Source organism: Arvicola amphibius, chromosome 2, assembly GCF_903992535.2.
Source record: "Arvicola amphibius chromosome 2, mArvAmp1.2, whole genome shotgun sequence".
NCBI classification, from domain to species: Eukaryota; Metazoa; Chordata; class Mammalia; order Rodentia; family Cricetidae; genus Arvicola; species Arvicola amphibius.
In genome coordinates this window covers 173031763-173046035 of record NC_052048.2, presented here as the reverse complement: position 1 = coordinate 173046035, position 14273 = coordinate 173031763, and the positions used below count along the sequence as shown (strand labels likewise).

Genomic DNA, 14273 nt, shown 5'->3' with positions numbered 1-14273 from the left:
ATCTTAACACTAAAGTGAGCTTAAATAAGATGTGAAAGCTTCAAAAATGTTTTGGCTCAGTTGGCAGTAGTTACGTCACTAGACAATGAAAATAGTAATTTGAATTAAATAAAACAAATACTCAACAAATTTCCCACTCAACAATAACAAGTTACTATTGCTGTTTCATGGACTTAGTTTGCAAACCTTTGGACAAATAAATAGAATAAAGCAGTCTGATTTGGTGGAGATAACTAATATTAAATTTATTTTTGAGACAAAAATTATTATCAAATAAAAAGTGTCAACTAAATTTTTATTTGAAGTAATGAAAAGAAAAACAAGTGAAATAAAAGTAAAAAACTGAAGGAGAAATTAACCTTCAGGTAAGTAATTTTTCTTACACACGAAAAAATTATACAGGAAAACTGTGAAAAGGATGACCTGAGCCAAGAGAAGGGCAGCTGGAAGAGAAGGGCTTACCTTTTAGCTCGACTGCTGAGATAAGCCTCGGCCTTCCACACTTCTCAGGGAAACAGTCAGCTCTGAGTCTGGAGGGAACTAGACTGTTTTTAGCAGCAAGCCTTTAAGTTCCCTGACAGGCCGTGACAGCTTTCTCACACTCTGAAAGAGGTAGGCAAATACCTAGAATAATTAGATTATATACTCCAGTGAAATGATTTTTTTTAAAAAAGAACGTTTCTGCATTTTTCAGAACTAGGCATCATGACTACACAATTGTGATTTTACAAATTCTCAGCAAAGTGAAGGTGACTTGTCACAACCAAATCTTCTAAATATTAAAGAGATCATAACTTTATTTCTATTCACATCAAGTATTAGGGGAAAAAAAGAGAAGGGAGATTGGCAGCATTCACAGAAATCTGATTAAGCACCTAACATACAAAATCCGTGAAAGTAAAGATTCAGAGGAGGGGATGTCCTGAATCAGAAGCAGACAGTCATTTATGTGCATATGGGGAATTGCAACAAGTTCATGTGTCTCAGAGAGATAGCCTTACAGATCTGACTTCTCAGCATTTATGAGGCTGAAGCAGGAGGATCACAAGTTCTAGGATAGCCTTGGGTAAACAGTAAATTCCAGGTCCAGGGAACATTTCAATGCTCAGTCTTAAAAATTATTGCTAGAAAAATCTCAGGTTTAAGTACAAGATGATATATATACAAGGGATATACATGATAACAGTAGATTGCAAAATATACTGCAGATAGAGCATAAAATATCAAAATGTAAAAAATGGATGTATTGAACCATTAAGTGGATGAATTCAATACTGAGATGTTCAAAAGCACTGAAAATCAATTTGAAAATACTAAGAAGCAATGTCAATTTCAAATTAATATAATTCATCTTTAGTTTATTACTTATAACAACTGTATTAACTCCTTACAGTCATGTCATATCTAATAAAATTTCCATTCCACTTGTGATATTTATTACTTCTTAGTGGAAATTTTGCTTTAAATATTTTTTTAATAAGGAACATCTGTACACTGTAGATTTTATATCAAAACCCTTTAATACCTTAAAATCATAACATGTAACAGTTGATACATTATAAGAATAGCTGTTTTCAATTGGCACAGAAAACCAGAAACTGGTTGTTTTGGTAATAACATATAACTAAAACATTTTCTAGTTAATTCATTCCGTCCTTTTATTTTATTATTTTTACTTTTAATTTTTTATTTTTTAAAGATTTATTTATTTATTTATTTATTTAGCATACAATGTACTGCTGGCAAGGAAGGCACCAGGTCTCATTACATTACAGATGGTTGTGAGCCACCATGTAGTTGCTGGGAATTGAACTTAGGACCTCTGGAAGAGCAGCCAGTACTCTTACCCTCTGAACGATCTCTCCAGCCCCTATTTTATTATTTTTAAATGTGCCAAACAGTCATATTTAACTTTCTTCACTTATAAAAACTAATAGTGGATGTGAGGAAATACAGTACAGGTTTTGGAGTCAGATGTATTCCAAACTCTGCTATAAAATGGGAGATCATGAAATGAAACAGGATTATAAGTTTTCTGGTTTGCAGGAAGTACTGGCATCTTAGAGACACTGAGAATAAGCATTGTAACAAGTAGATATTGCTATAATATATACTTCTCATAGACATGTTAATTAGATTCTCTCTCTCTCTCTCTCTCTCTCTCTCTCTCTGTGTGTGTGTGTGTGTGTGTGTGTATGCTAAAGGGAAGTACAGAAAAAAAATAAAGGATTTATTTGATAAGGAGTAAAAATAAAACTAGGCCTATGCGGTAGCAAACTGAAATTGCTTTTAAGTCACCTATGTTCAAAATTCAGAAAACAATTGATCATGGGCTGCCCAGCCCCAATGGATACACACACACACACACACACACACACACATATCACAACCCCCACATCTAAGGTTCAGATAACATCAGAGGAGAGTGCAGAATGATTGTAAGGACCAAATGACCAGGAGGTCTGTTGTGAGACTGTCTCCTAGAAATGTACTTGGAAGCTGTATCTATAATATATCAACAACGTGACTGCCAAAACAAGACAAGAACAACGACGACATCAATAGAGAAGTAGGAATCTCAAGGGTCCTGAACCCAGACGAAAAGTACAAGTAACTAAAGCCTGCTGAGTAGGGAGAAATTATCTTCCCCAGGAATAACTCTCCTAATGTTTTCTCATATCAGTTGTTCAGTCCTGAAACAATATAATAACAACATTGACTCCTTATACTTACGTATTAGCTGATAGAATAAAGTTTCCATTCCAATTCTGATGTTCATTATTAATCAGTGGGGAATCTCATTTTAAATATTTCTTGAAGAAAAAAAATCAGTTTAAAAAAGAATCTAAGTTCACATAACTTAAGCTAGTCCTTGAAAACAAAACCATGGTGTTCTCAGGCTCATTAACAAACTGGAGACAAAACATGCCCCTTTGTTTTAGCAATGAATGGTCTTCCTTGCTTTTATCAGGGAAAGTTTTCATGTAGTCCTCTGAGGGTCGGGAAGGATGAAAGAACTGGTGTTAAAGGGAAGGGTCATTTTTCTTTCCCCTCCCCTCCCTTCCCCTCCCCTCTCCTCCCGTCCCCTCCCCTCCCCCTTTTTGTTTTTCTGAGACAGGATTTTTCTGAGTAACATCCCTAGCTGTCCTGGAACTAGCACTGTAGACCACACTGACTTGGAACTCACAGAGATCACCTGTCTCTGCCTCCCAAGTGCTGGGATTAAAGGCGTGTGCCCACCACTGCCTGGCCATATTTTTTTTTCTGAATATTGTTCATTTAATAAATATTTATGGTTATCAACCATTATATAGTAGCCTTGGTTCTAAAATGAAATAGCTCTCCCTGCTCTTAGTAAACATCGACTGTAGAGCATTATTTAAATACCAAGGGGAAGCGATTAATGAGGAAAACATGAATATATAATGGAAGAATATAAGTCATTTTACTGTGATGGAAGTGAGCGTCACTAGCTGGGTAGAAGCTTTGTCCGATGTCGGATACAAATCAAATGGGAAATTAATTCTGAAAAAAACCGCAAAACTTCATAAGGAATAGTACAGTAGCTTACTTCACATACTGGGAATTGGTAAACAAATGCACATTTTACTAACGGAGAAGGGTTTGCCTTTTTCTGGGAAAGAGGGACTTTGAATGTGCACAAGACACTTAACAGAAGCTACAAAGTTTGCTTGTGTCACTGCTCCTCCCACTCCTGCAGAATGTTAACCCGTTATAATGAAGCTATAACGAGCACGGCCCTCGATTACCATTGTGGTTGCTGGAGTTTGCTGGTTGTTAACTCCCGGCTTATTACCGATGAGGCTGCCTCCTGCCCCTCACCTTCAGTTAGGAGCATTTCTTTTGGTTTCCTGCATTAGGACGACAGTACCCAGGATCCAAAACCCATACAGTGAGCTAAACAGAGGGCAAATGAGGATAAATATTATTTCACAAAAGGATAGGAGAATGACAGTGTTGGCCTGAGCCTTACTTATGTCCCTCTAGTGGACAGTCCTTGAATTTCACTTGAGTTGTTTCTAGTTCATCTGTGTTTTAGAAACGCACGGGTGGAGAGAATAAAGGAAGCTTTATAAAATATTGACGAGATTCTTCAACTGTGTTTTAGAAACGCACGGGTGGAGAGAATAAAGGAAGCTTTATAAAATATTGACGAGATTCTTCAACTTAACCTGAAAAAAACATAAGTACCCCCAAAGCGCTGGAAAATAAATAACATTGTCGTTCTCGTGTATTTTCATCCTCGCAAAAGTTGTATTTGAATGATTAACACAGAAAGTGGATAAATGCCTTTGCCTGAAGGGCTTCTAGTGAACAGAAGGGAATCTAGAACCAAAGCCTGGTTTGGAATAGGGTTCCCTCGGCTACAGGATTTCGGAATCTTATCTGCAGTTACGAGCCGAGCCTTTAACGTCGGAGCCACCCCTCCAGCCCACTATAGACCATACTTAAATCTCCAGGATTTAAGAATTTTACAAGCCCGTCCCGCTCCCGCTGGAGGTAGGAGTAGTCTCCTTTGAGGGACCCGGAAATCGGCGAGAGGCGTGCAAAGGGGAGCGGCGAGAAGCCTGGGTGGCCGTGGCCGACGGGGCGGGGCTTGGCTGTGCCATCGCGCCCGCCTTCCCGCTGCTTTTGTGCGCGGAGACCCTGGCAACCTGCAGGGCGGTCCCAGCGGAGTACGCATGCGTGCGACCGGCTGCGGGCGCGCGCCTGACGTCACGTGCGCGTCGGTCCAGGCGCATTCTAGTTTCCCGGGTGTTTTGCTGGTGAGTGAGCTCGAGAAGGTTTGGAGTTGGTGGTGGGTACGAGCGGGTCCGGCCCTGGATAAATAGAACGAGGGCTGTTACGTTCAACATTTGGTGCAGTTTTGCAGAAACTCCGTTACGTACTGTTAGTGTGAGCCGAACGCTATCGGGGGGAGTGGATACATCCCGGGTACCAGCCCTCAGGCACTGTCGCAGTGGTTAGCGAACCGTGAGGTCCACACATCAGAGTTAAGTAGTGATCTTAGTGCAGTCAAGAACTCCGAGAAGGAAGGTTCAAGCTAGACTGCACAGTTTGACATCAGTTCTCATTTCACCTAGGATATTTACGAGTTCGAAGAAGGAGACAACCAATACCGCTTGAAATTGAGGAGCTTTTGGTGCAGTGTGCATACACAATATTTTAATCGCCAATGGAATTAAAAAAGCAAAATCCATGCTTAGCTGCCCCCCGCTCTCCTCCAACCCCATGTCTGGAAATTTTAAAGTATGGTGATGAAGTAGTGGACCTAACGAATCTTAAAACTGGCTTTTAGAAATACTCTAAATATAAAAGTAATCGCGTTTCAGCTCCTTAGAAGCATGCTGTGTGTTGGTAATTGCAATAACGTTATTAAGTATTTTCTCTTAATGCCTTCATCCCAACACTGAAAAATAACTTACTAAAGAAAAATAATTAAGAGAAACTCAAAGCAAATTATTAGCCATACTTTTGGTAAAACGTGTGTGTCCTCAGCAGCAAGTTGTTAGCTTCCCTAGTTGAATTTTCATTGTACATCATTGTGAAAAAGTAGTGTTATCCCACTTGAATTAATAAAGGAATTCAAAGGGTACCAGGAGGAAATCTAGCCACTGAATAGATTACACAAAGTAGGTTTCAGAGCTCTGTTGCCAGATTGTAATCATAGCAATGTGTATATCTAGCTAAGAAGGTTATTAATTTAGAATACATTCTCCTCCTAAAAGGAATGCCCATTTTATATTCAGCATCTTTGTGAGACTGACTTTTATTTTTACAATTACAATGGTGATCAAATATTTCATAATTTTTCTGCATTTATTTAACATTGTTTTGTGAGATACCAGAATATGTTTCTGATGTACAAAGATAAATAGATCTAGTCACTGTACTAAAAATGATCTCTAATTTTGATTAACAATAAGTGTTGCATTATGATATGTACACATGAGGTAGTTTTTGGTTTGATATATTAGATTGAGAAAGCTGAACTGGGATTTTCAAGGTGACAGTTTATTTTACTTAACTTTCCTTTTGAATAAAAGCAGTCATGTAGATGCCCAGAAATTTGGATGCTAACAGTAAAGATGTGTTAGTTTCATAGTTGATATTAGCAGGAGAAAGACATGACCACTCTGCTTCCTGCACAAAGAATATGGGTATGTAGAAAGCTTAGAGAGAGAAAATCTAATTAGGCAACGACAGGAATGTAGGGAAGAGTTGATATTGATTTGAATAATTTGGTAGAAGGGATAGGAAAAAAATTAGTGATCTAATACTAATACATGGTAAAAACTTAGTATTTTTCTGTTGTGTGGCATATTAGGTGCTGTGTGTGTTAATTCACGCAATCATCACAAAGACTTGTGACACTGTTACTTTTACACCTTATCTGTATAGATGAAGATCCTGCATTTCAGAAAGGTTAGGGAATATTCCTGAGATCAGGAAAGCAAATGGTAGAGATGACATGGAAATCTAGTTTGTTTCAGACTTGATGAGATAAATTCCAGAAAATTAGGATATATGGGCAATGAGTTCAGGAATCTTAACTGTTTTGAATTCCCATCCATGGGAGACATACTTTTAAGCCCTGAGTTAACGTTTGGGTATTGGAGAGATCTGTGGTGTGGAGCCATCTTGCCCTTCCTCGAACTCTAGGTTTGGACCTTTACTCCTGTTGTTTCTCTTTCAGAATAGGAGTGGAAGGTGTTTTGTATTTGTTTTTGTTTTTGTTTTCCAGCCATGGTGAATTTTCCCCAAATTCACAGGCTTGCTACTCAAATTCTCAAATTGTTAGGCTCCTTTTCTGAACGGAGATAAGATGAAAGAGTCACACGAGGTCCCTGCCTTTCCTCCAGTAACTGCTGCTGCTGTCCTCTGCTCTTGGTCTTACCCTTTCAAGTCTGTGAAGAGGAGCTTGCTGATGACTGAATCCTTTTGGTTAGCAACTCTGAAGTGCACTGTTCATTTGGAAAGTCCATTTCTGGCCTTTACAGTCTGTTAAAAATGTGTAATGAATTTCCTCACAGGTGTTAGACAGTGTCTGACTTTGCTTTGCATAAACAAGTGCTTACCTCTCCTGTCACTGACGAATCTCTTTCCTCAGCTCTCTGAGAGTTTATTACCCTGTGCTTCCTCTCATGGGTCAAAAAGAAGTTTGACATTTGCAGGTGTCGAGTTATTTGATGTTACTCTTTTTAGCATTTTACCTCTGAATCATTTATACATTATCATCTACCCTTAGTTTATGCCTGTAGTTTTACAATGTCTCTTTTATGGATAAGATTGGTGTGGTTTCTGACTCATCATTAAAGTGGGAGCTTTGCTAGTTATATTTAAGTTTGAAATATTGATGTGTGAGGTATTATGGGATCTACGTTTAAACGTTTTTCAATACGTAAAATAGATATCTGTGTGGATATTTACTAAGAATCTATGATATATATGTCATTAAAAATAAGAGCCAAAGAAATTTTGAAAACTGGCGATGAAACATTTTGATTGTATTTTGAATAAATATTTTTTTAACTTGAAAAAATTGTTAGTTACTGAACTGTAGCAAAAACTAAATTGCACTTGTGTCTTAGTTTATTGATTTGACCAGACTATCCTACTTTACGAGTTTATCATTTCACATTTGGAATTTTTTCTTTTTTAAATTGTCACTAAACACAAACTTTGTTTTTGTTGTTAAGAAGAGATAGTATTACAGAATAAAACAAAGCTTAGAAAAATTGATTGACTTCATTCTTTGTAGCTAAACTAAAAGAATTGTTTAACAAATTGAATTATGAATGATATTAGTTTTAGGCCCTCTGATTTTCTCAGGTAAATGATAATATTTATGTGACCACAGTGTATGGACTTCCTGAGGGAATGGTCTAAATGGGAGTCAGAAAGATTCTCTAAAGATTAATTAGACTTATTTACGAATAGAGTAGCTTTACAACCTGGAAAGCATACCACACTTTCTGTGAGTATCTAGCGAGGGCTGGGCCAGTGCAAGGTTTGAAAGGCAAATGAGTGTGCTTGCTGAAGATATTTTGTGCCATATCCCTGGCGGTAGACATTAGTAGCAAAGGTTACATAGTCTAGGGTTGCATAGGTTGTGTGCGTGTGCGCGTGCGCCCGCGTGCTAGTAGAGATCTTTGTGATTTTGAGATAGAAACTCTCAGGTACCTTCTTCAGAATCTCCAAGTGTCTGTGTGTGTTTTGCTAGTGTTGTTACAACTCTGTAAATTCTAACGCTTTAAAATCTATTCTAACTTTTGCTTACATATTGTTAAAACCTGTCTTCTTTGCTAACTTCTTTTCTTTTCCTTTCAGGGAAAGCTCAGTCATTTTTTCTTAATGACTTGTGGAAGTAAGGCAGCTGTTCTGAAGATAAGACTTTAAGGTACATAGTGTAAGCATGCTTCGTTTCTCCCCACCACTTGCTTACACTCTAGAAATAGGTTCCTTTATATATTTACACACACGAGTGATTTTTAATTGGTAATACATTTACAGTAATGAGGTCAGACCATATCTATATGAGGAAGTATTTCCCTTTGACAAGGATTGTTGTAGTGGCCGCCTCCGACCTCTCATTTCTTTACCTTTGCATGAGACCCCTTTACCCTTCCTGTCAGACTGTCGCAATAGCTAGCGCTCTGTTTGTACTTCGACTAGAGCGACCTAACGTAGTAACTTTCTTTAATTTTTTTTAAAGATTTATTTATCTATTATGTATACAGTGTTCTGTCTGTCTGTATGCTTGCTGGCCAGAAGAGGGTTCCAGATCTCACTACAGATGGTTGTGAGCCACCATGTGGTTGCTGGGACTTGAACTCAGGACCTCTGGAAGAGCAGTCAGTGCTCTTAACCTCTGAGCCATCTCTCCAGCCCACTTTCTTTAATTTTGCCTTCAACATACTACTTTACAAAGAAAACTACACTTACAGTTAGTATCTAATCCAGAAAGATATTTGCGTGACTTCCATACCATCATCAGTATATTGTATTTTTGCTATTTTAAATGGATGTTATTAAAGTTGTGTAATGTAACATAGTTTATGACAGACTACTAGGACCATGAGGAACCATTTTTGGTGTGATAATGACTGTCTTCCAGAGTCCCAGCAAATGTCATAGTTAATGACGTGATACTTTAACCTTCCCTGAGATTGGGAATATAACCTGGGTACTCGTTCTACTCCTTGTCCCGGGAGCCTGTGTTGTATATTAAAGACAGAAAAAAAAAAAAAGATGTACAGACCAGAAAAAAAAAAAAAAACACTATAACTGCTATTTGGGACATATGACTCTGTGTTTGTGAAAGTGTCTGTGGAAAAGAAGAAAATGACGTAAATTTTCCCAGAGTGTTAGTAGTAGGTCATCCATCCTTTCAAATGATCCTTTACCAGGAAATATATCTGCTTTTAAAATTGGCCTCTGTCACACTGAGCAAAAGTCTTCACATCTTGATTCACTGATAGTTCCTTTTTTTTTGTTTGTTTGTTTTTTCGAGGCATAGTTCTTCTGTGTAGCTTTGGAGCCTGTCCTGGAACTCGCTCAATAGACCAGGCTGGCCTCGAACTCACTGCCTCCCATATGCTCCAATTAAAGGTGTGTGCCGTGCAACTGATAGTCTCTTCTTAATGGGAAGCTGCGTGTTGGCTCGCCTTGTGTGCCGGTCACCGGTTCTCTTATTTTACTCCTGTTAATGTGTACTCACCTTGATTGGGTTTTTCCCTATTAAAACAACTGTTTTGGATACTCTGTTGGATTTGGTTCTCTAACAGTTGCTACAGGTGTTTGCTTCTACATTACCAAGACTATTAGTGTGAAACTTTGCTACGGCAACACCTGTATAAGAATGCAGTTCTCCTGAGAAAGATTGTCCGTGCCCCATCCTCTTCGTGGTCTGAATAGCTTGGAGAATGATTATGGCTGCCATAAATGTTTGTTTAAAGTATGCCACAGTAAAGCCAGTTGTGTCCAGCAACATTTTTATAGGACAAATATTGACAATAAATGTTGTCACTTCAACTTGAGTTCTGACTCCTCCATTTTTACCTGCTTTGTTTTGAGGGAACTTTTGGCAGTTTTTGTTTCTAAAGGAAACTGTTCTTTTCATGTAAGTAGATATCTGGTGTAAGGTTCGTCTTTGATGCGTTTTTAGTGTGGTAAGATTGGTAGTGATACCTCATTTCTAGCTTTTGTCGTCATAATTTTTCTTGGTCATTTCTGGCTAGAGGTTTATTTGATATATTGCAGGTGTCAGCTTTTTATGTCATCAACTTTCTGTATTTCTTATTTTATCACAGTACTTTTTACTGTGCTCGTCTCTAAACTCTGCTCAGTATACCGTTAACTACCACTCTAGCTTTCGGCCCAAAGGTTCTGCAGTGTCTGTTCATACCTCCTTTTTGTGTAGTATTTTACTCTGCTTTAATAAGTTTTAATTGATATTGAATCCTTCCTGCTAGTTTTCTTGTCTGTCATTTCTGGAATTTTTGACATTTCTGTTCTAAACTTTTGATTTTTTTTTTAAATTTATGGGTATGGATGTTTTGCCTGCATGTATCCTATGCACCACATGTGTGCCTAGTATTCTCAAAGACTAGAAGAGGGTGTAGGTGTCCTGGTAGTTGTGAGCCACCGTGTGAGTGCTAGGAATCCATCTCAGGTCCCGTGGCGGAGAAACCAGTGCTCTTAACCTTTTAATGACGGAGCCATATCTCCAGCCCACTTTTCTGTTTTAGTTCAAACTCGGGACTTTATTCAGGCCATGCACGTGCTTTTCCACCGAACTACAATCCAAGCCCTTCCTGCCTCTTCAAGGTTTTACTGGACAGTCCAGACTGAAATTGTGATGCCCCTTGTTTCAGTCTCCCAAATGCTAGAACTATAGACAACACCATGTGTGGTTTCTGTTGATTTTGGTAAACTCATCATATGTCCTTATTGTTTCTGTTTTTGTGTTTTGCATGCCTGAATTACAAACTTTTAAATATTTTTCCTCACAATTATATTTCAAAGTACCTATGCTTGTGAAAATATACTTACTAATTTTATTATATAGGTAAAATTGTTGTATCTAATAGATCTATCTATCTATCTTTCTGTCTGTACATACATACTTATGCTATGTTTTTATCAGTTGACAAAAAAATTCAAAATCAAAAGCAACAGTGTTATTTTTGGAAAAATTAACAAACGACTAAAGTTTTCTTTATAGTGGCAGTATAATTTTATATTGCATTATTATTTTAAAGTAAATTTAACAGATTTAAAGTTATTAATGATATTCACTTGCAGGTTTGATTTTGACAATTTGTTAAATATATTTTTACATGTTAAAATATACCTAAAATAGTAATTCCTTTAAAATTGCAAAAGTCAGTTGGCCATGTATATAAAGAAATGGTTTCTCCTTTTACTTCATTTTATTATTTAGTATTCAACAGAACCTACATATCTGTTTCCCCATCAGTTATTCTAAGTGTAATTAAAAATTACTGCATTTTGTAACTCAGTATGCTCATAAGATTTTTAGTGATTTTAAAAATACAGACCAACAGCCAGGGAGTGGTGGTTCACGCCTTTAGTACAAGCACCTGGGAGGCAGAGGCACGTGGATCTCTGTGTTTGAGGCCAGCCTGTTCTATAGAGTGAGTTCCAGGACAGGCTCCAAAGCTACAGAAAAACTCTGTCTCAAAAAACAAAAACAAACAAAAATACATACCTGTAAAACCCTTAACTAAATAGGAGTCAAGGTAAATCTACAGCCTGTGAATAGAATTAGATTGAGTAGGGTTAATTCCAAGCACAGATGTAAAAAAACAAAAACAAAAAACTCCTGTAAAATGAAAATTTGAATCATTGCAATATATTACCTTAATTGAATGAAGGGGAAACACATTAAATGATACAGAAAATATATTTGACAAATCTCAGTACTTTTCATAATAGTAGAATTCAGAAAGTTAGAAGAGTACTTTTTTTATTATTATAAAAATATTTATAAACATATAGTTAACCGTATTCAGGAATGTGAGGTTGAAGGACAGCATGTCCAGTTGGTCTCCTTCCGCCATGGGCCCTGCATCATATTCAGGCTGTCAGACCTCTAACTGAGCCACTTTGCCAGCCTTTATTCTGCACAATTGTAGACATAGAACCAGTGAGAGTCTTTAGCGAATATTCATACATTTGTCACCTAATTTCAACAGCCTTTTAGGGTACAGGATAGGTAGTCTTAAAAATGACCATCTGAATGCTGGGAAGGCTGGGATCCCTGTTCAGCCAGTTAGTCTGATGCCTCAGCAGTCTCAATCTGGTGCGGAAGCCTACAGTATTTCTAGAGAGCTTTGGAACACTCGCGAATTGGGATGTGATGTCAGTATAGGATAGCAGGGGCAGCAGCAATGGGATCGCTTCTGAGTCAAAATCAGCTGTACTTTGATAGTATGTGTTCCCTATAAATTTTGTTATTTTTGTATTTATATTTATATTTAAAAATGTTTTCAGTGACGTAGTAAATATAAATTGCTGGGGATTTGTATTTAAGCATGTAAGAACAGGTGCAGTATGTATCTGTGTGTGTGTGTGTGTGTGTGTGTGTGTATCTGTGTGTGTACGTTAGAATTTAGAACTGACACATGTTAGTTAAGACAATTGAAAATATTTGGCTAAAATCTTTCATTTAAATTATACTAAAATCTTGTTTTCATGTAAATTATCATGTATTGCTTCAAGGTCCAGCAAAAGCAAAGTATTTTTTACTTTCTGTAAAAATTATTATTTGAGAGTATTTATTTTCCTCCTTAAGTCCCCATATATGCTAGAGAGAAATAAAAGCTTCAGTGAGAAGGAAAGTTTTTGGATTTAGCTGTAAGAGCTGCAGTTACCTGGCGTATGTAGTCGTGTTGTGGTTTAGGATAATATTTCTGAAAGTCTGGGGTGAAATGCTTAGTCTGAATTGTTTTAGTTTGTTGTGGAGGCTGAAACATTCTCATTGAATTGAATTCCAAAACAAAATGAAAATAGATGGATTAGGAGGAAATAAAAATGATAACAGTGCTCATGCATGATAAAAATGCCACACGTAAAGCCCAGAACTTGTGGCTTACCCTCTTCTCCCCCTTTAACATCACTAATACCCCACTAAAACTGTCCATAGCACAATGTCACTTATTCTGAGGGATGGAAAACACACAGTTGGTGTAGTGTTGGATTGTTAGCCTCTTCCTCTCTGATGAGTATAATATTGACTAATGAAGTTACCCTCAGGAAATTTGAGAGGGTTGATTTTCTTTTTTAAAAAACCACATTTTCATTTGATCTTACATCTGTAACATTTTTTAAAAAGATTTTTGATTATGGGAATTTATGTGTGTAGGGGTACGTGCACCTGAGTGTAGGGGCCCGTGGAGACCAAAGCAGTGTGTTGAGTCCCCTGGAACTGAAGGTACAGGTGGTAGTGAGTGTCCAACATGGGTCATGGGAACCAAACTTTATACCATGTAGAGAATTGGAGTATCATTAAATATATAGTTAAGTGCATTTGAAAATCTAGGGTCCATTGGAAGTCACATACATACAAACAGGTCTCTGTTTTGTTTTCAGGTTTTTAATAAATGTCTAAGAGGATTTTCCACAGAAGCAATGTCTTTGGTAAGATGATATTTAATATACAGTGATACATATACATTTATGCATCTACATATTTTCTTCTACTTTATAATTTGATTTTAAATTAGCCTACTTTATAGTCACATTTTACATTAATGCCAATCCAATGAAAAGCCTTTTTATATGATGATGGTACATTATAGTTTTGTATTTGTCTAACAATATTTGATTATTTTGCCTATATTATCTATTATCTACTAATATCTCTATATAAGCTGTGTACGTTTAAGAAAATGGAAGCAAACCATCTCTTACTTTTTTTTTTTTTTTTTTTTTTTTGGTTTTTCGAGACAGGGTTTCTCTGTGGCTTTGGAGCCTGTCCTGGAACTAGCTCTTGTACACCAGGCTGGTCTCGAACTCACATAGATCCGCCTGCCTCTGCCTCCGAGAGCTGGGATTAAAGGCGTGCGCCACCACCACCCGGCTCCATCTCTTACTTTTTGAAGACACACAATATTTGCTAGTTTAAATCACAGGCAAATTCATTTCTTTTATTCTTTTGTCAGCTTGTATTAAAGCAGGTTCTTGTTTGCTGAGTTATGATTTAACAAACACCATAAATAAAAGAG

At 37.2% G+C, this 14273-nt stretch overlaps 1 protein-coding gene across 4 annotated transcripts in view; it reads left to right on the top strand.

The window, feature by feature from the left end:
* The first annotated feature begins 4726 nt into the window (after positions 1 to 4726).
* Pot1 (protection of telomeres 1) overlaps positions 4727 to 14273 on the top strand; it is a 73851-nt gene continuing 64304 nt past the window's right edge. The window contains exons 1-3 of one of the 4 annotated variants that reach the window (XM_038320723.1): positions 4745 to 4787; positions 8353 to 8422; positions 13639 to 13686. In XM_038320723.1, the coding sequence (XP_038176651.1) occupies positions 13678 to 13686 (9 nt within the window). In that variant the 5' untranslated portion in view covers positions 4745 to 4787; positions 8353 to 8422; positions 13639 to 13677. Of the gene's footprint in view, positions 4788 to 4894; positions 4912 to 8352; positions 8432 to 13638; positions 13687 to 14273 lie in introns of those variants that run through there. The other 3 variants (XM_038320726.1, XM_038320724.1, XM_038320722.1) reach the window with 3 other exon arrangements.